This window comes from Puma concolor, chromosome A1 (assembly GCF_028749965.1).
Source record: "Puma concolor isolate L17-30 chromosome A1, mPumCon1.1.hap2, whole genome shotgun sequence".
Lineage (NCBI taxonomy): Eukaryota > Metazoa > Chordata > Mammalia > Carnivora > Felidae > Puma > Puma concolor.
In genome coordinates this window covers 217,961,109-217,988,292 of record NC_141667.1, presented here as the reverse complement: position 1 = coordinate 217,988,292, position 27,184 = coordinate 217,961,109, and the positions used below count along the sequence as shown (strand labels likewise).

The 27,184-nt window shown below is 38.0% G+C and overlaps 2 protein-coding genes across 3 annotated transcripts in view; one reads left to right on the top strand and one right to left on the bottom strand.

Moving 5' to 3' along the window:
• HTR2A (5-hydroxytryptamine receptor 2A) overlaps positions 1-5,294 on the top strand; it is a 61,026-nt gene extending 55,732 nt beyond the window's left edge. For both annotated transcript variants that reach the window (XM_086711861.1, XM_025924446.2), the window contains one exon: positions 1,499-5,294. In XM_086711861.1, the coding sequence (XP_086567987.1) occupies positions 1,499-2,298 (800 nt within the window). In that variant the 3' untranslated portion in view covers positions 2,299-5,294. The remainder of the gene's footprint in view (positions 1-1,498) is intronic.
• Positions 5,295-8,070: 2,776 nt separating this feature from the next.
• LOC147584772 (uncharacterized) overlaps positions 8,071-27,184 on the bottom strand; it is a 34,764-nt gene continuing 15,650 nt past the window's right edge. Inside the window, exon 4 of the mRNA XM_086717562.1 lies at positions 8,071-9,072. The gene's annotated coding sequence lies outside the window, so the exon portion shown is untranslated. The remainder of the gene's footprint in view (positions 9,073-27,184) is intronic.

Here is a 27,184-nt window from a genome sequence, read left to right as displayed (position 1 = left end):
TATTAAATTTCTATTTAGGAGTGGGAATGATACTGTAATATTTGGGGTTTTTTAAAGAATGCATAGCTTTTGGGGCGCCAGGGTGACTCAGTCGGTTAAGCGTATGACTTGGTTTCAGCTCAGGTCATGATCTCACAGTTTGTGAGTTTGAGCCCTGTTTCAGGCTCTATGCTGACAGCATGGAGCCTGCTTGGGACCGTCTCTCTCTCCCTCTCTCTCTCTGCCCCTCCCCTGCTCTCTCTCTCTCTCTCTTTTTCAAAATAAATAAATAAACTTTAAAATATAAAAGAATGCATAGCTTTTATATCTATATATGAAAATATTTACAAATTGGATGATATGCTGTCTGGGATTTGTTTCAAAATAACATGGGAGGAGTTGCAGCAGGTGGGAGTATGGGTGAAACAAGATTGCCCTTGAATTAATTATTGCTGGAGCTGGGTAATGGGTTCATTGTGCCAGGTTTGTTTTTGTTTTTCGGTGGTACTTTTTCTGTATGTGTGAGAACTTTTTGATAGTAAAAAGCTTTTTTAAAAAAGAATCAAAATTAGCTAGATTAAAAAAAAATAAAATATAAAATATAATTGGTGACTTACTTTAATTCACATTAGGAAATTATATTTTTCAAAAATACTTTAAAATATGTGCAATTTGCATGATTGAATGTTAAATGGAATAGGAAGATCTAAAACTGCACATAAAATGCTGCATATACATAATTATTTACACATGCATATAAATGGAAGAAAAACTACATAAAATGTATATCAGAATTTTCCCTGGCTGGCAAGAATATATATTATTATTCTTTACTGTTACTTTTTTTTCTATTTTTCAAGTGTTCTGAAAAGAAAATATGTTTACAATTTCATAAAGTTCTTTTTATAAACTATACTCATAATGTTAGGGGAAAAATAGTTACAGAACTGAATGTGAAATTCAGTTATAAAATGGGTGTGAATGGTGTGTGTGTGTGTGTGTGTGTGTGTGTGTGTGTGTGTTTATCTAAAATAAATAGCATCATATTGTTAATAGTGATTATCTCTGTGTGATAGCATCATTGGTCATTTTTATTTTTGTTTGACTCTGTATTTTCTCCAATTAACAAGAATTATGTTATAATCAGAAAAAACATGAAAAATTAAAGCTAGATTTATTGTACTTCTTTAGAAGTAAAGGACTATCTCTGTAGGGCAAACAACATACAAGTTTAAGAAACCATGCATTATATATAGCAAATATATATTATATACATTAGTATAATATTATCACTACATATAATGTCACTACATATAACCATATATTATAACCATATATTAAATTTTATATAATAACCACATAATACCTGTAAAGACAGGAGACTTTTAAATTCTCATTGAAGGTATATGTTGAGATTTTAAACAATGTTAATACAGAATCCTTTGCACAGCCACCATGATGTAGCGATACTCACAGATGATTCCTTCATAATCATGTTTCGTTTTCTGTCCAACTCCAGGGATATCTATGCCAATACCAGTCTTTGGACTACAGGATGATTCCAAGGTCTTTAAGAAAGGGAGCTGCTTACTTGCCGACGATAATTTCGTCCTGATCGGCTCTTTTGTGTCATTCTTCATTCCCTTAACCATCATGGTGATCACCTACTTTCTAACTATCAAGTCACTCCAGAAAGAAGCTACTTTGTGTGTGAGTGATCTTGGCACACGGGCCAAACTAGCTTCTTTCAGCTTCCTCCCTCAGAGTTCCCTGTCTTCAGAAAAACTCTTCCAGCGGTCAATCCACAGGGAACCAGGGTCCTATGGCAGAAGGACTATGCAGTCCATCAGCAATGAGCAAAAGGCCTGCAAGGTGCTGGGCATTGTCTTCTTTCTGTTTGTGGTGATGTGGTGCCCATTCTTCATCACGAACATAATGGCCGTCATCTGCAAAGAGTCTTGCAACGAGGATATCATCGGAGCCCTGCTCAATGTGTTTGTTTGGATCGGTTACCTCTCCTCAGCGGTCAACCCACTTGTGTATACACTGTTCAACAAGACCTACAGGTCGGCCTTTTCACGGTATATTCAGTGTCAGTACAAGGAAAATAAAAAACCATTGCAGTTAATTTTAGTGAACACTATACCGGCCTTGGCCTACAAATCTAGTCAACTCCAAATGGGACAAAAAAAGAATTCAAAGAAAGATGCGAAGACCACAGATAACGACTACAGTATGGTTGCTCTAGGAAAACAACATTCAGAAGATGCTCCTACAGACAATATTAACACAGTGAATGAAAAGGTTAGCTGTGTGTGATAGACTGGTTGCCATAGCAACCACAGAGGGCACACTGGGCAAATTTTTACCTATCTGGGGGAAAAAAAAGACAAAGGGGAGACTGGAAAAAAAATTAGGCTGATCTAGTAGAACCAACAATAATATTTATATGCCTCATTTTATTCTGTCAATGAAAAAAAAAAAAGGCAGGGTTAAAAGACACAAAATGTGCACTTCAAAAATGTTCTGACAGCATTTCAGCTGTGAGCTTTACGATACTTATTTTTAACATTGTAAATGATATACATCTTTAAAATAATTAGCTTTTATTGTAAAATTATAATGAGGCCATAAATAAGTCTAAATTAACTTCTATTCCAAGTGGAAACCTTGCTCCTACGTTAGTTGATGGCATGAGTTGGTTACCTATTGCTGTAAATAACAATAGCTACAAATAGTGAGAAGTTGGGTGAATATAATATAATGACCTCTTAAAGAAAAATCCTCTTTAAAACTTATGCTACATATTTTGAACAACAAAAAAGACACTAACGACGGTGTTATGAAATCTGTATTGTTAAGATACTTAAATGAAATACTTGACAACTTTTTCATTCCTGCTTTTTCACAGATGTCGTTTTGAAATATTCACAAAGTTGCTGACATTTGCTGCATTTCAACTTAATTCTTCAAAGAAGTGAAAAAGTTTTAAAATGTTATTTAATAACTACTGCTGCTTTCTCTTCTACTATTTGTGCTTTATTCTGAATTTCCAATGTGGTCTTGTTTAGTGTTTCTTCTCATAGGTAAACTATCAAAAGGATAACTTAACATTACCAAATACATTTCTAGAAATTGCTTCTCCTAAACGACACCATAGTGGTGTTTGGTAACTCGCTGTTTAATGACTGCACCGTGCATGCGCTCCGTTGAGCAGTAAGCAGTATTGATGTAACTGTGTCAAGATTGAGGAATAAACTCAGGTTTTTGGCTACTGCCAGCAGTACAGTCTTAGGAGATCTCTGTAAAATAAATGCAGGTGACTTTCCCATTGGCACCCATCAGGTAAATTGATGCTTTCTGATCAATTAATCTCTATTATTTGCCAAAATTGTTCAGCTTTGGTCTCACGATCATCTACTGAGTGTACATTATCTGTGAAGAAATTTCCTGGGTACTGAGGATATAAAAATAATTAAAACAAGATCCCTGCTTTTAAAGCAAATGACCTAATTGGAAGAGTCCTTGTCAAAAATATTAATTAACAGACATTTTGAGAATTGGTTCAAACTATTTCCTTCTACATAGTTCAGAAAAAGGCTTGTTTTGACCCTGAGGGTAATTTTCTCAGTAAGTTTCCTGATTGGTTGTCGATGAATATCAACCAAATGACCGAGAGGGAAAATATTACATGAGGTCAAAATTTGTAATTAGTTTAGAAATATACACCTCAACCTGGGCCCAACCTATGACTACCAAAGTTTGGAGCAAACTTTTGGTTCATTTCCATAAAAACTAACTTCTTTATTACTTACTAACACTGGACTCCATAAAAAAAAAAAAAGCAATAATATAATGCTATGTAAAAAAGTTTGCTAAAGAGAGAAAGACTAACAGCAGTTAATTCACCTTGACGTCACTCGAGATTCAATTACATATCCTTACTAAAATAGAAGTTAGGTATGAGATTACAATACTGAAGCATTTCTATTGAATGAAAAATAGTGTTTTGCACTAAGCCATTTGAAAAATATTATGGATTTGAAAACTAAAGAATGTGGGAGATGCCACTGTGTAATTTGGAAATGTATTAAGACTATCCAATTATGTCCTTGTAGATACATTGAAAGATATGTATTTCAAAGCTAGAATTTATAGTAAGCCACTTGTATCAAGGCTGCATTTGAACTGAACTACTTTAATGATTACACCATACTAACTGATAAAACTACAAATGTTAAAAAATCTCTTCTCTACTGTATTTTGCCTTAGTTTGTAACTCTGCACATCTCATTAAATATTAGAGAAAAAATTCCAGATTCTATCCCCATACACTCAATCTTGATCAGAATGAACATAAATACTGCCTGACAGATATCTTTTGACTACATATATATTACAAATGTGTATGTGTTTTCTTTCCATAAGTATCTATTCAAGTGTATATAGACAACCATGTATCTGCGTACATGTACAGACATGTTCTCATGCACTTTATTCGATATTTATATATTTATATGGAGAAAAAGCAAGAAGTCATTAATGAAAACCTTCAATATATACACATGTGTGCATGTTTGTATCCTGTCCATTAAAATGTGAATTCATGTTCTAATGTTTCTATGACCTTCCATTGCAGTCAAAGGCAGATTAAAATGTAACAGAAGTATCAGCTCTTTAAATAAACTGGAAATTCACCTGATTTTATGGGAAGACTTTAACACAATTCTGTAAGGGTGGTGAAAACAATAGTCCTTATATACAGTTGAGTGATCTTGAATAAAATGGTACCTTTGGGCCCTTTGTTTAGTCTAGGGACTTTCTGACTACTAAGGATTTCAAAAATACACCCCCAGCCCCAGTGAAACACGGTGCTTGAATGATTTATGGATCTGTGATTAAAGGACTCACTCCTAGTCAATACTATTAAAATACAGTGACCAACCTTACTCTACTTTAAGTTGAATGGTAGATTCTTCTATATTTAAAGAAAGGAATTAAATGCCATACCTAATTAGGGGAAACACTCAGTTTAGACATACTTAATCTACTTGGCCACAGCGGCACCTCATGGTCATTTTTTAAAGTGCTACCGTAGCCAAATTGAACTAAGTTACTGTACTGCTTTTGGCAAAGGGTGCTTTTCCCATTTGCGAATCTATGAAACATGTTCATAAAGTGTTAAATTATTCTGTGCCATATATGATAAATACAGTGAAGATTATTTTGTGTAATGATTTTAATCAAGGTAATTCTAAAAGATTTCAAGAAAGAAGGAATAATTATCAATAAAGTCTACTCAAAAATCAATGCAATTATGTGAGTCCATAGTTTTGTCTGCCAAAGGGAGTGACCCACACCTTTCAGATACTCACACTAGGAACTCCATGTATCATTTAGATATTTTGAGAGAACAAAGCCTGTTCTTCTGAAGTTCAGTGACTCAACTAGGACTTACCTGCTTATGATTCAGCTTCCAGTTATCTGCAGCAGAGACACTACACATTTGGTCACTCTGTCTGGTTGCACACAGCCCAGAAACATAGAGAACTGCTGCTGTAACCCCAACACATGCACACAGGTACTGATGGCCACGTGTGTACAGGCGTACCCCAAGACATGCACGGGTGCATTCACACAAACAGTACACACATTTTCACAGGAGATAATTTCAGGAATTAAAGTAAACCAAGAAGACACAGTATCATTGAATAAACTGGAAAGCTGCCTTGAGTTGTCATTTCACCTCTAAATGTTGGAAAAGTTTATGAAATAGGGACAGCAGGTATCTTTTCCAGGTGTTTACAGCTCCCTGTATTGAGTACCTACCACGTGCCAGGCATTAAGCTGTTCGATTTGTTTGCTTCACCTAATGGAATCTTCACAACAATCCTATAAAGTAGGTATTATTATGCCTTATTTTTCATAGCTAAAGAAACTGAGATTCAGAACAGTTAGTAATGTGGCCAATGTCCCACAGCTGCCAAAAAAAGAAAAAGTGGCAAGCCTGGCTCATCTGACTCCGAAAAATAAGTTCTCGTTTCTACCCAATCTGGCAGAGAACAAAGAGAACTGAGTTTAGAACCAAAGGATGCGCGATCCCATCTTGGCTTGGACAAACCACTTAATAACCCCGTGTCTCAATTTCATTGTCTCTAAAAATGGAGCTACTAGCACCTGTCCTGACTGACAGCATCACTTAAATGAGGTCATGACTATAGCTGTGCTTGATAACCTGTAAAGCACTATGTAAATGTAATAACTGTTGTTATTAAAAAGAAAAAAAAACACAGCCATTATATATTATTAGCTATCAGAGCAAAAAGTAGACAAATTGTGGGATAGTCAATATTATTATTCAATAGCTTCCACATTCTGTGAATACTCTCATTTTTAATTTTTTTTTTTTTTTTACTTCTGCTTTGTCCTCACCATGATGCAGCATTCCCTTTGCTGGTACTCTTTCTTCCTGCTCACATCAAAACTTGCCCATTCTATGACCCATTCCATTAGGTTTCTCCTCTTTGCTGGAGCACCAATAAGTAATGCAGGCTGATAAACTATTGTCTATCACTGAGGTCCCTTTAGCTGTTCACCATGATATTAATCCAAAAGGTAAAACTTTAGCACCAGGAAGACAAGTGAGAAAGAAATTTAGGGACAAGAAATAGTCTCCTGGTATCACTCAAATGACCCACAAAAAAACAAGCACCTTCAGAAACTCCATAATTTATATAAAGTTTTATAACTTAATATTAAATTTCAATCCATAGTAATAACAGCGATTTGAAAGAAAACATCTGATTTCTAAGATTTGATTTTAACTGAGAACACTAATAATATTACCAAGTTTATCTCAAGTTTAATACCCAATGGACATTTGCCCCAGTCGCTATGCAGTAAGACAAAAATTTTGTTAAATTTTTATTATTTTAACAGGTGGCTTGCTAAAACAAATGGTTTCCCTATTTTCCCTAGTGGTACATACCCCAGTCTTACCTCTATTCTTCATTTTAGATATTTAACAACAGTATATCCACCTTAGCTAACACATGATGGGCGGTTTTCACCCCCAATTGGAGCCTCAGGATTTGATGTAACCTATTGTCATGGAAGACTGAGGAAGGAAACCGAGGTTCAGTCTGCTGCTACTTTCTGAACCTGCACAAACAAAGCCTCTCTTCCCTTGAGTGTATACTATGGGACTAGAGTCACTGATCTTTTCAAAAGGTCTCTTCTAGGTTTATGCTCATCTCAATGCTACGGAGTCCAGTCAAGGCTTTGATGAACCAAGACACAGCTTCATGACCAAAGAACATTCTGGAACAATACTCACATTCTCTTAAATTCTTTTAGATGAATTGCAAATAAATGACAGTTTTAAGTTTTATATGGGAATATTATGAGAAAAATCAAATTTTTAATGATCCAAGGAGTTTCTAAGATATGAGACCAAGAGTCAGATTATCAACACAAATGATCCCTAACGTGGCATTTTTCTTACAATCAGCCTCCCTTCTGCACAGTTTCTAGCTGCTACCAGATATCAGGTTGCACTTTATAACAGCCCCCGAGCTTCCTGAAGAACAAGTACTCTCACTATTTAAGTTAAATTTCCTTAGAGGGTTAAATTTTTAAAGCTCAAAAAGATTTAGATATCATGGTGCAGAGGAGGTTTCTTTTTAACTGCTAGATTTTTATTGAAAGTGAGCCAAGGTCATTTAAGTTTTTATTTATAATTAAGATTATAACATCTTCAAAGGTGTTTATTCTGGCTTCTGGAGCACAGCACAATCTGTACTTCCTGTCCTACATTTATTTCAGATATTGAAAGGTAATAATATGCTATTATTCTGATGATCTTGTCTACTTGGGGTGACCCAAGTACAGAGCCAAGACAAGAACTTGAGTGCAGATTGTTTATGTGGAGCATGATCCCAAGAAGCAGATAGAATTTGGGAATAAGTCAAGTCTATTTAAGGGTATGGTACCAAGGATCCACAGACAGGGATCAATTCCCCTACCAGGAGATGCCTTGGAACTCTTCACTGCAGATGGAACTAAAATCAAAGGTGGGCCAAAAGCAACCGGTTGAGCTTGCATGAAGGTTTTACTCAGTTGGTGACTAACCATAGTCTCAAAAATCAATATGCATCCTGAACAGAAAATGCTGTTATTATGGTCAGTAACAATACTTAAATGAGCATACATTCATATTGTACAATCACGTCTAAAATTATTACTGAGACCGTCAAACACATTTCTTATAGAATGAAACTCAGTAATTCCTTCCAGCTTTGCTAAGACAGTTCTGGTTAGCCATTACCATTCCCACAGGAGCTGCAGAAGACCTAGAAAAGTTCTCTCACATCCAAATACATAAGTGACTAATTCTCTGTATGAGCTCTACTTATTTAGCCTATGTAATGGTTCTAAACTACTAAAATATAAGGAACAAAAAGAAACATACTCAATAAATTAAAAAGCTAGAGAAGCTTATACATCATCTGATCCAGGATTCTCTTTTAGCAGAAATGGTGATAAAGAGCCAGGGAAATAAGAGAAATTATGCAAGGCCACCTGGCCAAGCAGCTGATCAGAGCCAGCAATAGGATCAGGGCCTCACATCTTCCAATCTCTAGATTTCTCCTTTTATATGAGAAAAGGATCTAAGAAGGGCCCATTGGTCCATGGTTTATATGGCGTATTTATTCATATAACCAAAAATATATTTAAATAAGGTTGAGAAACCAGTGCTGCAACACTCTCTCAACATGCTTCTCAGTGAGGGTCTACTATGTTTATGTTATATCTCAGACATCGTCTAGTGTAGGAAGTCTCAAGATGAAATTACTCCCGGGGTGCCTGGATGGCTCAGTCAGTTGATCATCTGAATTCAGCTCAGGTCATGATCTCACAAGTCATGGGTTTGAGCCCCAAGTCCGGCTTCAGCGCCTAAGCCTGCTTGGGATTCTCTATCTTCCTCTCTCTAATTAACACACTTACCCATGATGCTTCTTGAGAGACTGCATCTGATAGGTGTCCCCAGGGCATGCCACCTCTCTCACGCTGATGTTTCAGTGACTGTAGACCCTAGTGAAAAGCAGACTCATGTGGGCCACTGGCAAAAGTGTTAAAAATATTGAAATTGGAAGTTAATTTTAAAGGGGGGGGGAATTAAAACTAGATATAATGTTCAATATCATTATCTCCAGGCTCTACTATCAATGTTCTGCATTCTACAACACAGGTTCACAATAGTTTATATAAAGAAGACTATCCAAAAGCTGGGAACTGAGTCAACATAGACAAGCAAACAGAGAAGAATTTTTTTTTAATAAGAAAAAAAATTAAAAAGAAATAAAACGATGATAAAATTCAAAACTAATTTGCTCAGCATGTACTCATTTAATAACTTGTCTGATACTCTGAAAATGAGAAATATCTAGAAGTATTTAATTTCTAAAAATGAGATGGTGCGTTTTTTTTCTGAGTTAGCAGGGAATAGGAAATGTTCGTTATTCATGAGTGATTATGAGTATGACAAATTTAATTCAACTAAACATTTCCAAGACTGAAGAGCAAGAGTGATTTGCATGAAAATGTCATGCTATTCTCAGCCTTCAGTTCACCAGAGAAATCGTCTTTGATAAATGCATCCCTGTACTTGTCTACAGTAGTATGTGAAGTTCTGACTCACATTTGGTCCTCCATCTGTCCACCAGATAGACCTAACCAACTTGCACCACTCAAAAGGAATAATTCTTGTCACCCTTAGAATTATAATGGTAATCATGATGCAAATATCATGTTATCTCAATTCATGTTAAGCATAATAAATAAAACACTGAAGCTATAGGTGCATTTATATAATCTTCTGGTTTAGGAAATTTGCTTAATACTTTGAATTTGAAACACAAATTTGAATTTGCCAATGACTTTGAAAGACAAATTTACTTCCCCCTTGGAGAAGAATTTTTTTTTATTTGAATTCAATAATAACTTGCATTGCTAAGGGTTTTGAGTGGTCCTACTTGGTTCTAAGAATTCATGCAAAGTACAGCCAGCTACTTGTAGGTAGATGATAACGTGTATATGAACATAAACTACAGTGTTTTGCCATCTTTTTGAAATCATGGAATTAAACCCAGAACTATCCAATCTTTCTTCCTTACAGTAGAAAGGAAAGCAGAAGGAAGAATGTAAAAGGAAGACACTGACATTACTATTTATTGAGCAACTATTTGGTACTAAGGGCTTTCACATATGTAATCACAGTGATACGTATGTCCATCTGTCTATAGTGTATCTCACTATAACCAGTGAGGAAACTGGGTCTCAAAGGGAAATTGGCCCAGTTTCCCTAAGCTAACGACTACAATCAGAATTCAAGTTCAGAGCTGTATGACTGTTATGCTTTTACTGTTTCCTCTTTCCACTATGCCAAAGATCAGAAAACAGCTTCTACAAACAGCCAAGTAGCATATATCTTAGGTTTTGTGGACCATACGATCTGTCAGAACCATGCAGCTCTTCTGCTGTAGTGTGAAAGCAGACAAAGACAATAAGCAAATGAGAGGACATGACTGTCTCCCATTAAAATTGTATTTATAAAAATAGGTGGCAGGCCAAATTTGGCCGTTGGGTTGGGCTAGCCACCCTCTGGAATACACCATCCAGCAACAGTAATAATTACAACAAACACAATAACTATGACATATTCTACCATCACAACTATTCATTTGGACCCTTACTGAATGCTAAGTATTGTTTGGTCCTTTAATATATCATTTCATTTAATCCTTACAGCATCAACACTAAATGCTTGATACTATTATTATCTCCATTCTGCAAATAAGGAAATTCAAGATTAAGGGACTTGACCAAGCTCACACATAGTAAATGGCAGAGCTGGATTTTTGAATCAACAGTCCATATTCTCAGCCACTTGCTCTATTTCTTCCCTACTCCAGAAATGTAAGAGCAAATCTCCATCATGCCTACATTATGTCCAAGATTGTTCTTCCTAAGTTAAATTAAAAAAAAAAAAAAAAAAAAAAAAAAAAAAAAAAAAAAAGGTGAACAGAACTCTAACCTTGTCGAAGGACAACCCCTCCTAACTTCACTAACCTATAATGCAGAGTACAGGAGACATTGCTGAATAAACATTTTAACCTGTGAGTATAGTTCATCATCAACATGATTAATGCTTACCTAAAGGATCATTCCGGATCTTAAAAGATACAATCACCATATATTGATTGCTGTCTCTTCTCTTGGCTTACCTTCATACCCAGAGAACGTATGTCACGTTAAGTTCCTCCCAAAGAAGGCTAAAATGAACAAACCTTATGTCCTTCATGCTAGTAGAATTATGCTTAAAAATACATTTCTGCTGTTTCCTTTCTATATCTTGCACTAGTGAATAAAAGAATGAATTTGAACTAATGATAAAAATACTATTTAAAATGAGTGTTAGACATGCTGGTTTGTTGAAAAATGTCCTCAAATTCCTTCAGAGAACATGGAATTTATTGTCAGGAGGCACACAAAATGAGTAAGGAGGAATCACAAATGTTAAGTAGACTTCCCAGAAGCCAAAAAGAAAAGCCCAGTTTCATAACAAATCTAAGATCTGAGGTTACGCAGGCACCAGTTCTTCCACCTTGATTAGAGGGTTTGATCATCCATGGGACCCAGCTACTCCCTCTCAGCCTGTTCCTCTCTGTGCTTCTTTAACTCCTCCTGCACCTACCAGTTGGCTTCTTTCCAGGTTCTCCTTACTTGTAACACTCTCACTCATGGTCCACCATAACCTCTCTCTACTTCATGGACTTCCATCTTCTACACCTGCCACTAGTTACTTGATCTTTGCTGTAATACCCTGTTCAGATTTCTAAAAGATGGTGATCAAGTTGGTAGTTGGTCCATACTCTCCCTATTTAGGCAGAGATTTTGTTCTGAGCCCCTCTTATGGTCCACTACCATGGTAAGGCCAGATGCCCATCCCAATCCAATCAGCTGTGTGGACTGTGCAGAATGTACCCTCCAACTTCCATTGGGTCCCTGGACAGAAGAAGAATTTTCATGTAACAGGTTAAGAAGTGTTCAGTACTGTGTCTAATCAGCACCTTATATGAAAAGGTAAAAAATCTACTGACTTACTATTCTGTTAAGGAAAGCCATTTCTTTCAAATAGCACTCCTATTTTTCCCCTTGTAATACAATAATTTCCAATTTCCTACCTGTTACCTAGTCTATAAAACAGAACAGTCACATTTTAAAGAATGTTACCAAAAAGCGAGGCAGCCAATTTTCTTTTATGGGGCAATCTGCAAAACAGTCATTGCTAAAAAATACAGAAGCTTAAATATGAAACCCAGAAAATACAATGGACAGGAGATGAACCAAACTCAATGACGCTTTTCCAGCACTCTCCCTAGGAACTTTGATTTGATGACCTCAACAAGTAACATAGTGTACTGTGATTAAAATAGCCACCTTACAATCTAAAGAAAGTTAGACAACACAGAAGAATAAATCTGCCAAGCCTCAGTAGAGGAGGAAATCATTTAGTAGCTGAGTTGGAAACATTTGTGTTATTGACTGGGCTAGCAGAGTCCTCCAAACACCTGACCCTGATGTTATGAAGACAAACCTAGGAGAAGAAAGGCAAAGAATGACACAAGTGGCCTGCAGCCCTCAGTACAATGCCCAGCTTATACCCATGAGCAGAGAGAAGCATGGGTTTAGTTATCTGCAAACCAAGACTCTAAGAAGAAATGAGGGAATTAACTACAGGATGTTAATAAAAATAAGCTAATAAAATATTTTCCCCTGTAATGCAGCAAGCATTGTTCGAGTTATTCCATATTCCTTGGATTCACAATAACAAGAAGTTACACCAGAGAGCTAGGGGGCTTTATTTTAGTGAAAATTGCACCAATTCAAAGTTCATGGTAAGGCCATTAGGGGAGGTTGTGTTTTAAACCTAATGGGAAAACACTTAGGAAAATGTTAGAAAGGGCATGGGTTTAGGAGTTTAATATAGACATTACTTCAGATTCTGCCTCTACTATTTAATGGGGCTGTATGAGAAAATTACTTCACTTCTGTGAGACTAATCTGTTAAATGGGGATGCTACTACCTCATGGTGTTGTAAGAACTAAAGGTAGATCCTCAGACAGCATTTGACCTATTCTAGATGATGACTATTAATGTCACCAGCTAGAGAGCAAAGACACAACTCTGCTTATTAAGAGCATCTGCCTGCCTATCTCTCACACAAAGGAGGACCAAAATGAAGGCAAAGGGATCTCTAGAGCTACCAAGTCATAGGCAAAATTTACACCTGAGGTCTGGCAAGCCTCTCAAACCAATCTATCCCTACCCTGCTTTTCCTTTGGTGTTTATATAATAATGTGGGCTGGCAAGGAAAAAAAAAAAAAAACAACCCACGATTGTTTGGGGCTTTTTACCTGCAGGGATTTAAAAGGAATAATTTCATTTGCCTACTTCCACCTGTCTCTAAAACTCTGTGGGCTCCTTGCCACAAGGGGGTTGGTGAACAGGCCTGTTTCAGACCTACCAAGACTGTGTTCTATCAGAAGCACAGAAGACAGAGCTAATGCTTTAAACTGCAGGTGGAGGTGATGGTCTGCACCACAGGTTCCCTGAGTTTCGGAAAAGTGCAGTTGAGCATTTCTATAAGTGAGAAAGATTTGTCCTCTACCCCATCCAGGGCCCTGGGACTCAGGAATGCTTCTGTCTGGCTCCCAGTGAATGGCAGAGAACAGAAAAGCAGATGCCTTTGCAAAAGCACTCCAGGCCTGGGGCACCCGGGTGGCTCAGTCAGTTAAGCGTCTGACTTCAGCTCAGGTCATGATCTTGTGGTTTGTGACTTCGGGCCTTGTGTTGGGCCCTGTGCTAATAGCTCAGAGCCTGGAGCCTGCTTCAGATTCTGTATCTCCCTCTTTCTCTCCACCCCTCCCATGCTCATGCTCTGTCTCTCTCTGTTTCTCAATAATAAATAAATGTTAAAAATAAATAAATAATAATAATAAAAAAAAAGCACTCCAGACCTGATGAAGGCCTGGGCGGTATATGCTTCCCACCCTCCCTCCTCAGCACACAGCCATAGCCATGAGTGTCTCCAAGTTTCTGGACGATGACCTTTGGATTCTTACAAAGTAAAATAATCGACTCCCTGGCAACAGTGACCAAACTGGACTGTTCTCCAAACCTGGGGGGTGGGGAGAGGGGAGGGAGAGGAGGGAGGGGAGCTCAGGCCCAGATTTGTTTTTATTTAGAAAACTAAGTAATTTTTTGTTGTTTTGTTTTGTTGCTCTTGGGGGTCATTATATAGAGTAGCAATAAGAAGGAAGAAGGAAGGAAAGTCCCATTTCCTTTTTCAACTCTGCCCTTTGATGATAAGTCTGTTTGTCCGTTGATGATGAGTCTGTGAAGACTATCAGTCCTGACTGTCCATGAGAAGGCCTCATTCCATTCTAGTGAAGCCATCTCTGGGCAGAATAATCCTGTTCTAATAAAGGAATTCTTGTACCACTGGCTGACATTTTCTTGGCATTAGCTGTCCAGCCACCTCAGATCTCCAGAACAGAGTTACAGAGAGAAATGAGTGAAAAGGGCTTGAGGGGCCAAAGTAACCTCCATCAAGGCCATCGACGTAAGTCTGTTCTTTATTCCACAGAAAATGCCCTCAAACCCCGAAGCAGAGTCAATCTGTCTATGTAATAAGCAATATTTTTTTTTAATTTTTTTTTTCAACGTTTATTTATTTTTGGGACAGAGAGAGACAGAGCATGAACGGGGAAGGGGCAGAGAGAGAGGGAGACACAGAATCGGAAACAGGCTCCAGGCTCTGAACCATCAGCCCAGAGCCTGACGCGGGGCTCCAACTCCCGGACCGCGAGATCGTGACCTGGCTGAAGTCGGACGCTTAACCGACTGCGCCACCCAGGCGCCCCCGTAATAAGCAATATTATGTCCCTCACACCTTCATAAACTTGAGGTTCCTTGTACCTTGGGATTGTGGCAAGGATCAGAAGATGAGGTGCTCTTGATTACTATTGTCTGGTTGCTGGTTATAAAACAGATTAGGAATTGAAGACTGGGAAATAGGAAGGAAATGGGATCTAAAGAACAGCCATGGCTGAGTGGAAGGCAGAAAAACTGTAAAGCGGGTAGGAGAAGAAAATCACCTGAACAGTTTCTTTCTGCTACAATTCCCACGTGCTTCAAAGACCCCCAAAATAACAGCTTTTAGCTTTCAAAACACCCCATGAGTTTGTTTAAAGTGCAGATTTCAGAGTCTCCCTTTGGAATTCTCTTTGGGGCCATCTAGGGTTGGGCCCAGAAACCTGAAGTTTTTTAAGAGACCTTGGGTATTTTTGTAAGAGTAAGCCCTTGAATCACTTTTCAGAACATTGAACTGAAGGTATGACTGCACCCCAGTTATTCATTCCTTCAAATAATGTTTTTTTTAAATGTACCAGGTCCTGGGGCGCCTAGGTGGCTTGGTCGGTTAAGCGTCCGACTTCGGCTCAGGTCATGATCTCACGGTCCGTGAGATAGAGCCCCGCGTCGGGCTCTGTGCTGACAGCTCAGAGCCTGGAGCCTGTTTCAGATTCTGTGTCTCCCTCTCTCTCTGCTCCTCCCCTGTTCATGCTCTGTCTCTCTCTGTCTCAAAAATAAACAAACGTTAAAAAAAAAAAAAAATTAAAATGTACCAGGTCCTGAGCTGGATGCTGGGAATACAGAGATGATGGAGTCATGGCCTCTGCCCTCGGGATGCCCGCAGCCTAGGTGGAGATACAGACAGGTAGATAAAATCTGCAACAATGCCATCGATACTCTGCTGGCATATATTTATACATATTCTAAGCACACTGGTGACAAAAAGAGAACAATCAACTCTACTTTGGCAGAGCTGAAAAGCCTTCCCTGATGAGGAGATGTTTGAATTGCACCATGAACATGTATGAATTCACAAAGCTGACCTAAGGGAAGGGCATTTAAATAACAGATGAGCTCCGAAGTTGGAAAAGTGAGGACAGCAAGAACTGTTAGGTCTAACCTTGAGAGTGAAGGAGGAAGAGAGAAACAGCAGAGGAGGTACAACTGTACAGGTAGGGGGCCGGTCAAAGCCAACCCTGAATTGCAAACTTGTCATGTTAGGACTCTCTCCTGTGGGCAGAGGGGAGCCACTGACAGAATTGGTGGAAAAACAACACATAGATTTGTACCTTTGATCTTTCGGGTGCCAGTAGGCAGCCCACACTTGAAGGTTAAGGGTGCCGACGGCTTCAACAGTATAAGCCCGAGCCTCATGTAAAGCAATAGCAGCAAGGGTGGAGAAGCCCAAAATGTTGAAATGTGCTAGTATAAAGAATAAATTAGAGATGGGAGGACTATAGCATCAAGCTTTCCTGGAACTATTATACAACAGGCACTGAGTTTTTTAACTGTTAAGTCCCAAATCCATTACCCTCAATTCCAAAGCCAAAAAGCTCTGAAAACTAAAAAATAATTCGTAATAACTGATGTGGTAGCAAAACCTGACCTGATCTAGTCATTTATGACAAAACCAGCCCTGAGCTGATATGATAAATCTTGCATAATGTTTAGTCGTCCCCCTTGGTGTGACTTTATGTTTTGCTGCAGAAATATTAAAGGATCCGATTCCTCGTTGCTGTTCTAGCTCCTGCTGGTGATGTTATGGAATGTGTGCTTCAAGTTCCAGATTCCTTGCCTAAAATCAGGATAATCTGAATTCACAGACACATTTGTCTGGTCCCAAGGATTTTGGATAAAGGGCTGTGGCCCTATGAAACTAGAGCCAAGAGCCTGCCCTGACTTAAAATAGCCACAGCATCAAGAGAGAAAAGGAGATCAAGACTTGTACCTGCATGTGATGGAGAGAGAGAAATCTCATTTCTGGCCTGGGTCTAGGACAATAAAAACTCTCATCATCCAGAATGATGAAGAGGGAACCAAGAGATCAAGGAACACTTGAAAGGAGCTCAGGAATATTCCAATTCAAGTTATTTATTTTGGGGGCACCTGGGTGGCTCAGTCGGTTGAGTGTCTGGCTCTTGATTTTGGCTCAGGTCATGATCCCAGAGTCATGGGACCAAGCCCCACATCAGGCTCTGTGCTGAGCATGGAATCTGCTTGAGATTCTCTCCCTCTCTCCCTCCCTCCCTCTCTCTCTCTCTCTCCCCCCCTCTGCCCCTTTCCCCCCACTTACACACTCTCTCCCCAAAATAAAAAGCAAAAACAAAATAATTCATTTTTAAAATGGTGTCTAAATGGGCACATTACACCTATCTAGAAATCCATGTGTCTAGAATATCTCAAATCTCTTTAAAGCTAGATAAATGAAATCAAAACAATAATTCCTTACATTGTCGTGTGCTTCAGAGATTATGGAGCACTGTCCTATAACTATACCACTTAGCCCTCTGAACCACTCCAGGGGATTTTTTGTGTGAATGTACTCATAGACTTAGCTGAACTTTAAATTCAAAAAGAAGCACTCAGTTTATTTTTGCATCTGTAATGTTTGAAAACATGCACTGAATATCAGAAAAGCCTCTGTGTACAGGGAAAGGTTTGCTAATCTAGGGAAAAGAATCTATAGAGCCACATGAAGTCTAACTGGTGTACTTTCATATCAGTGTGGAAGATGTTGAAATCTATATTGAATTCATCAAATGGTACAGGATTATGGGACTTCTGTAGGGGAAAAAAAAAAAGGCAGGCTGTACCTCTCTCTCCTTAAGCATTCTAACAATATGGTTTGATCACTATTTCTTTCAATCAGTAAACTTTTCTCCCTTCTAAAATATGCACCATGATCTATAATTATACATCTGTTAACCTCAACTGTATCTCAATCTCCTGAGTCAATAACGAATTTAATTGTTCACTCTTGATTGCATTTTTCTTTATAATTCTGTTTATCAGATGATTCCATGGCACTTTGCAGTGTTCTTGCCAATTGTAGGTGCTAACTATTTGTCTCAATTAACCTACATGTCTGATAAAACTCATGTTAAAATTGCATACATGTTGCCCAAATGAAGGGAGAAGTGTCCTTGACAAAAGTTGTCAGTCTCATCTGTAACTTTTTTTTTTATATCATGCAAGTAACATAAGACTATATTGTTGTTGTAAAAGATTCAAATACTCAGCAGCACACAGCAAAATGGGAAGGTTCCTTTCACAGCCATTTAGGCTCTTGTATTTCATGCCACTGACAACAGTTCGGTATAAGTTTTTCATGCTGCACACCCTTTCTGTGCTCCAAGAGTAGTTCAAAGGGGATTCAATTGTTTCTTTTAGATTCTCTCTCTCTCTTTCTCTCTCTCTGTATATTTAATGTCTTCTCCATCAGGAAACCCTGTCGACTCAGTCTTCAAAATATATCCATCACCCCATTCTGTCACCACCTTGGCCCAAATCACCATCATCTCTCACCTGGATGACTGCAGTAGCCTCCTTCCTGGTCTCTCGGATTCCATTCTTACCCTACCCTAAAAATCTATTCATAACACAACAGTCAGAAGGATCCTTCTGAAAAGAGTGTTCTGTTCAAAAGCCTCCAGTGGCTCCCCACCTCACACAGTCAAAGGTCTAGTCCTTTTGGAGCCCAGAAAGTTCTATAAAATCTGCCCCAGTTCTTACTTCTCTGAGCTCATCTTCTGTAACTCTCCTAGCTCTGTCCAGCCGCACTGGCTTCCCTGCTATTCTCAAATGTGCCAGACCTGGGTCCACTTAGGGTCTCCAGAATGAACACAGCTCCACCAACACTTCGATTTTAGGCCTGGAAGACTCATTGTGGATGTCTGACCTCCAGAAAGTAGAAGATAATAAGTTTGTGCTGTTTTAAGTCACTAAATTTGTGATAATTTGTTACATAAATAATAGGAAACTAATATATAATCTGCAATTCTTTTACAGTAGCCCCAGGCAAGCATCCCTTCTAGACACAAGTGGAAAAAGTACTTCCAACTTTGAAATTTCACTAATCTCCCAGTGAATCTGTGGATGCTTATTTACTTGCTTACATATTTGTTTGTTTATGCTTGTATAATATATGGCAACTGGAATTCTAGCCTATTCAGTAGACATAATGTATAGAAAAACAGGCATTCAAAAAGAGAAAGGGCAGAAACCTAAAAAAAATTTTTATTTATCCAGAAATTACTGAAAATCTCCAATGGGCCAGATGCCATAACCATGGCAGGCAGTGTGCCCCTGAAAAAACAAAGGACAGTAATCATTCAAGGACTGAATTTGGGACTATGGTTACTGCTCATCCATCAGCCATCTAGCAATTACTGGCTGATCATCTACTACTCAGTACTATACCAGACACTGAGTAACACAAAGAAGCATTAAGATTCACAATTATGTATGACTAGACTGATAATAAACAATGTAAGGCACCACAGAGTTTACGTTAAATCACAAGGATGGCAATAGATCCACATATACGGACCAGAGTGAGGGCTGCATTCAGCAGGGCCTAAATGGAGGACTGCAAGATTAGGATGAGTGGAAAGGGGATATCAGGGCATCTTAGGCAGGAGAAAGAGCAGGAGCAAAAGTGTGGAAGAGGAAATGAGCATAGCACAAGTGAGGGAGAGTGAGGAAATTAGCTTGGTTACAGCACAGGGCTTGATAGGGAGCAGTGGAAATAAAGTTGGACAGGTATAGCACAACTTTTTAATTCTGAGTTTTAACAGCCCGGCAGAGGCATTTAGACTCAATGTGATAAAAGTAGGGAGCTGTGGCATAGATTTTCCCATCTTACGTGGCAAATTTTCAAACAAGAAAAACAGTTGAAAAAATTGTACATAAAAGATCCTATATGCATAATGTGGGTTCCACAATTCACCTGCTGCTATGTCCACTTTATTCTTATCTAATCATCCCTGTGCCTCACTAACAATCAATCCATCCCATGTTTTAGGACTTTTTAAAAGTCTTAGGGCTTTTTAAAGATTTTTAATTCTTATTCTTCCAGATGAATTGTATCATTTGCCAAGTTCCACAAGAACACCTTTGGAATTTCGAGGGATATTACACAAAACTTGTCCATCATTTTGGAAGGAATTTACATTAAAAAAATTTTTTTAATGTTTATTTATTTTGAGAGAGAGAGAGAGAGAGAGACAGAGCATGAGCAGGGGAGGGGCAGAGAGAGAGGGAGACACAGAATCCATAGCAGGCTCCAGGCTCTGAGCCGTTAGCACAGACCCTGACACAGGGCTCAAACCCACAAGCAAGATCATGACCTGAGCCAGTCAGATGCTCAAGCAACTGAGCCATCCAGGTGCCCATGGAAAGAATTTACATTTTTAATTGTCTGCTTTTCTTCTTAGGGAAGTGGTTTCAGTAATTTTTTTTAGGTTGATTTATTTATTTTTAGAGAGAGAGAGTGCACGTGCAGGGGGCAGGGTCAGGAGACAGGGAAAGAGAGAATCCCAAGCAGGCTCCACACCATCAGCACACAGCCTGATGGGGTTGGGGGGAGGAGGAAAGGGGAGATGATCCCATGAACTGTGAGATCACAACCTGATCCAAAATCAAGTGTCAGGCGCTCAACCCAGAGACACCCAGGCTGCCCAAGTACTGTACTGTATTTTGTGTTTTCTGTTTGCATAGGTTTCACAAACTTACAATCAAGATTCCTTAGTAGTTTATCAATAATGTGAATATCTTTTCCCCCTATTTCATGTTTCTAACTAGTGGCCCAGATCTTTTCTTTCATGGTCATGCTTAGCCATTCTTTGCTCGTCTTGTATGTTTCTCTTACTGAGAACCCATTATCTCCTGGACTCACAATGCCTCATGCAGGGCTGAGATGGGTGTAGTCTATACACACAAACCAGCAGTCTTCTCAACAATCCATTCAGAAAATATTCATAAGACTTGTTTCTCAGTACTTATATACTCTTTTGCTAACATTTGGGAGAACAATTTACTCAAAACACATTTAAGAATTTAGGGAACAGGGGCACCTGGGTGGCTCAGTCAGTTGAGCACCTGTCTCTTGATTTGAGGTCAGGTCATGATCTCATGTTTTGTGGGATAGAGCCCCATGTGGGGCTTCATGCTGACAGCACAGAGCCTGCTTGGGATTCTCTGTCTCCCTCTTTCTCTGCCCTCCCCAGTTTGCACTCTCCGTCCCTCAAAATTAATAAACTTTAAAAAAAAGTTAAGAGAATAAAAGATCTAGCAATTGACAAAAATTAATAGCCCAAAGTAAATATACATCCTTCATCAATAGTTGGTAGCATTTATTTCCTGAATAAATATTCTTCTGAGAGAATAAAAGGCCAGGATACACAAGATGGTCATTTAAAATCAAAGATAAAAGGTGGTGGATATGATCAAGTGAAAAGAAAGGGGAAAGCTGTGTGGCACATACCTTCAGCAGCACAGGGCCACCTTCCTCTGGAGTCATCATCTTTTGATTCAACACTGAATGAGCAGAACTTCTAAATAAATGATGTATTTCTTTTACAGCTAACCACAGAACATAAATATTTTCATTTTGCTTTAAAATTAGTTTTATAGTTAACAGATTCAAATGTTTTCAAAAAATCAAACCAAAATAATTAGGACTCCCATGGCTTCCTGTTTCCTCATTTTCTTCCTCATTTCCTCATTTCCAAAATTTTATTTATGGATAGCACACTTCAGTAGATTTGCGTATCCTCCCAGTATTTCTTTACACAAATACAAATACCTACTTATATTTTTCCACTTTTATATATGAAAGGTACCATACTACATGCATTAATCTACACCTTTCTTTTTCCTTGAACTACAGATCATGCCATATTTGTACACAAAGAACCTCCTCGTTCTCATGTAAGGCCACAAAGAATCCCATTTTGTGATGTGGAACAGTTTATTTAACCAGCCTTTTACTGACAGAGACTTAGGTTGTTTTCCTTGGTTTACCATTATAAACAATGCTGCAACAAATAGCCTTGGATGTATAATATTTCATATATTTGCTGTCATATCATGTGGTTTATAATGTATGTAGATGTAATATTAATGATTACAATAGCTAAAAGAATGATGGTGGAGAAACGAAACTATATGGTCACAAAATTCTCATTTCATAAAGTGGCATAATATTAAGTCAAGGTAGACAATGGTAAAATGAGAACGTACATTGTAATTTCTAAAGAAATCAATTTAAAAATATAGAGGTTGGGGCGCCTGGGTGGCTTAGTCAGTTAAGTGTCCAGTTTTTTGGTTTCATCTCAGGTCATGAGCTCAACTCAGGTCACAAGTTCTAGTCCCATATTAGGCTCAGTGCTGACAGTGATGAACCTGCTTGGGATTCTCTATCTCTCTCTCTCTCTCTCTCTCTCTCTCTCCCTCTCTCTCTCTGCTCTTCCCCCACTTCCTTGCACTCTGGCTCTCTCTCTCAAAATAAATAAACTTTTTTTAAAAATACAAAGGTTAGATTAAAAGGCAATAAAGAATACTGAATACTGAAAATAGAACACTGACAAATATTCAATGAACCCAAAAGAAAGCTAGAAAAAAATATCAGAAAAATAAAAACCAGAGGGGACAAACAGAAAATGAATAGCTAACGTATAGATGTAAATTCAACCAATATTTACATTAACTGTAAATAGACTGAACATTCCTACTAAAAGACAAAGACACTTCAGGGGGTGCCTGGGTGGCTCAGTTGGTTGGGCGTCTGACTTCAGCTCATGTAATGATCTCATGGTTTGTGGGTTCAAGTCCCATATTGGGCTTTGTGCTGACAGCTCAGAGACTGGAGCCTGCTTCAGATTTTGTGTCTCCCTCTCTCTCTGCCTCTCTCTCTCTCTCTCTCTCAAAAATAAATAAACATTAAAATTAAAAAAAAAAAGACAGAGATACTTCAAAATGAAAAAGGGTCAATTTATCAGGAAAGTATAACAGTAAAAAATGTTTACCAGAATTTCAAAATACATGAAGGAAAACTGACAGAACTAAAGAAAAAGGACAAATCTATAATCATGGTTGCACATTTAAATACCCTTCTATGAAAAATTAATGGAACACCTTTAAAACTACCTACACAAAAAATAGTAAAGATATGGAGTAGCTGAACAACATTATTGACCAACTGGACCTCATCAATATTTATAAACAGTACACTCAACACCTCCTCATACATATTATATTCAAGTGCACATGGAATATTCACTAAAACAGACATTATACTGGGTTGTATGAATGTCTCAATAAATTTCAAAAGTTTGAAAGCTTTCACAGTATGTTCCCTGACAGCAAGGAAATTAAATTAGCAATCAATGACAACAGACAGCTAGAGGATAGAAAGGAGAATTACAAGTATGGAAAGGAGGGAACACTAGGTCTTGGCATTGGATAGGAATTGGGGACATCAGCCTGAACACATTAATCTTAATATGTATAGAAATAAATACAGGAAGGTATGCCTACAGGAATATGTGTGCCCATTCTAGTCTGGCTTCCTGAAAGGGCCCAGAAGCAATTACATGCCAGAAGCAATTAGCACACTTAACTCCTAAATCTTAATTTATAAAAACAGACCTCCTTGGAGAAAAGACTGACTCTGGCTCTGGGGCAGGGATAAGCCTAGAGTATCTTGTTGCTCCAGAAAGTAAGAAATTGCTCAAAAAAATAATGGAAACATGTCAGAAAGACATGAGAGCCCCTCGCAAAATCTGGGACACCTCAAGCATCAGAATAAATCATATTAGTAATGGATTACATAACCCATTGAAAGATACAAATGCCTGAGTACATTTTGATATAAATAAGTGAATTAATAAACAAAAAGAGGAGAAGGGAAACATCTTCCTTATATTAGAATGCCCGCTAATAAAGACAGAAGAAACAAGAAAGCTAGAAAAGCATTAATGAATGCTAAAACTAACAAATAAAAACTCAATAAGAAAGAGGATACTCTAAAATTAACTAGCCTGTGTTCTTCAAAAAAGGCAAAGAAAACCTGAGGAACTGTTCTAGACTAAAGGAGACTAAAGAGATATGTCAGCTAAATGCATGACTCTGGACTGTGAGGGGTAAAATACACACACACATAGATGCACACGTGTGTGCATGTGTGCACGCACACACACACACACACACTTTGAATATTCAAAGGGAAAGCTGACAAAATTCAGACATGAACTGTGGATTAGCTAATAGTGTTATATAATGTTAATTTCCTGACTTCAATAATGGCACTAGGTTATTTCAAATTTAAATAGTGTCTTTGATAGAGCATAAGTGGTAAAGGATGTACAAGACTTCCTTATGTTATTTTTGCAATTATTTTGTAATCTCTAAATTACATCATCATAAAATGTTACCCAAAAATGAATATCCCAAGCATGTGAAATTCCTCTAAAATCTTTTCTACCACTCTTGTAATATACCTCCATAAGACTGTTTTCTCCACTATGGTGCTATTAAAACAAAACATAAAAACATTTTAGATGTCTATTATCCCTTGTGTGTAACACAAGTTATCAATCCACCCTACTTTAGATAAAGTAATACACAAAAGGCAAACTCATTTGTCAAATTGAAACTTCTTTTTCATGTGCTTTATATATTTTCTTTTATTTATTTATTTTCAAGTTAGTTAACATACAGTGTAGTCCTGACTTCAGGAGTAGAACCCAGTGACTATGTCATACATATGACACGCAGTGCTCTTGGGACTTCATCAAGACAAAAAACTTCTGCTCAGCAAAGGAAACAACCAACAAATCTAAAAGGCAACTGATGGAATGGGAGAAAATACTTGCAAATGACATATCAGATAAAGGGTTAGTATCCCAAATCTATAAAGAACTTTCCAAACTCAACACCCAAAAAACAAATAACCCAGTGAAGAAATGGGCAAAAGACATGAATAGACACTTTTCCAAAGCAGACATCCAGATGACTAACACACACATGAAAAAATGCTCATCACTCATCATCTGAGAAATACAAATCAAAAGCACATCAAGATATTACCTTACACTGGTCAGAGTGGCTAAAATTAACAAGTCAGGAAACAACAGATGTTGGTGAGGATGTAGAGAAAGGGGAACCCTCTTGCACTGCTGGTGGGAATGCAAACTGGACAGTCACTCTGGAAAACAGTATGGAGGTTCCTCAAAAAGTTAAAAAGAGAGCTACCCTACAACCCAGCAATTTCACTACTAGGGATTTACCCAAAGGATACAGGAGTGCTGGTTTGAAGGAACACATGCACCCCAATGTTTACAGTGTGCTATCACCAATAGTCAAATTATGAAAAGAGCCCAAATGTCCATCAATAGATAAAGAGGATGTGGTACATATATAATGGAATACTACTCAGCGATGAATGAAATCTTGCCATCTGCAACAACGTGAGTGGAACTGGAGCATATTATGCTAAGTGAAATAAGTCAGTAAGAGAAAGATATCATATGACTTCACTCACGTGGAATTTGAGAAATTCAACAGATGAACATAGGGAAAGGGAAGGAAAAATAAGATAGAAACTTTTTTTAAGTTTATTTATTTATTTAGAGAGAGAGTGAGAGCAAGTGGGGTAGGAGCAGAGAAAGAAAGGGTGCGAGAGAGCATGAGAGAAGATGAGAGAGAATCCCAAGTAGGCTCCACACTGTCTGCACAGAGCCCGGCCCAGAGCTCAACCTCACAAACCATGAGATCATGACCTGAGCCAAAATTAAGAGTCGGATGCTTAACCAACTGAGTCACCCAGGGGCCCCTGATATCGACACTTTTAATACTGATATGCACTATGCTCATTCAAAGTATGCATATAGGCATTTTATATGTGGGAATGACTATTTGATTCAACTTTTAGTTTACTTATGAATGTGGAATTTAAAAAGTAATTAGTGATTATCATCTATTCCCATGAACATATTCAATAAACATTTTTTCTAATTAGAGTTTTTTCTTCTTATATTATGCTAATTATATTTACCGAAATGTAGTTTTTTTCTGTTTAATCTACTAATTAAAAAATTGGAACTTACTTACGTTTTGGCCTTTGTGGGGGGTTTTTGTTTTGTTTTTCGAGAAATTCATTTTTATTGTCTTTGTCCATAACATTGGGCATTATGTGTGCGGTTATTCATCACAGACAGTTTAAGAGGCACTGGTTAAAAGACTGATTTATGCATCAACAATCCAGCCTCCCAGAGGTATCTGCTTACTGAAAGGACCTGATCTCTTTCACTAAGAGAATAAAGGATCCAGTGGGTTGATAGGATTTCTTTAATTTGTTTGTTTGATTCAAATAAATATTCCCACTGCAACTGAACTATGCTGTCACTTCTACCCACTTTGGTAATGGAAGAGTCCAAATATGTGGGTTTCATCTCTGCAAGCATCAGCTACCCTTACTCACAGAGGAATCATGCGAGACCACAGCCTCGTTCAAGAAGGCACACTTCCACGGCCATCTCACATCTGCAGTGTGCACTGATTCTGAGGGGACTGTATACTTAGCTCGGTATTTGGAAGGCTGGAGAATGGGAAGTGGAGCACATTTAGGAGGTTAAAACCCACTGACTAGTTACATCTATGTGGAAATTTATTTTTAGTTTTCTTTAATGAGGAAAAGTTTTTCTCTCATCTTCTCACAGAAAGCTTTAAAATTCCTGTCTCCAGTGGAACTATGCAAGGCCTTCACCTGGCAAGCTAAACCCACATAAATCCTTCTCTAGAAGTTACTAAACCCAGGCCGTGGCACCACTGTAGAAACAAAGTAACACAAACACTGATTAAATAAATACTGTCAGTGGAGAATTACGGACTGCTGAGAAAAAATTACCCAATACTTAAAAATAGGCAAAAAGATTACTGGGGGTGCCCTGGATGGAGATTGGGCATTGTCTAATGGACACTCTGGGTATTACCTGATTGTAAGGGAGCTTGCATCCATGATTGACTTTCTATTGGCGAGGCTATTCTACAACGCTACAGGGGTAGAGGTTAAGTAATAGAAAACATGTAGCAATGCAAATGATTCCAGTTAGTCACAATGCAAATTACTCATATTTATAGTAATGCAGATTAATTTTATCTAGTAGAAAATATAATCCCTGACTATAAAACTTTGAACCAATTTTAACATCTTACTAGCTTCTCCTT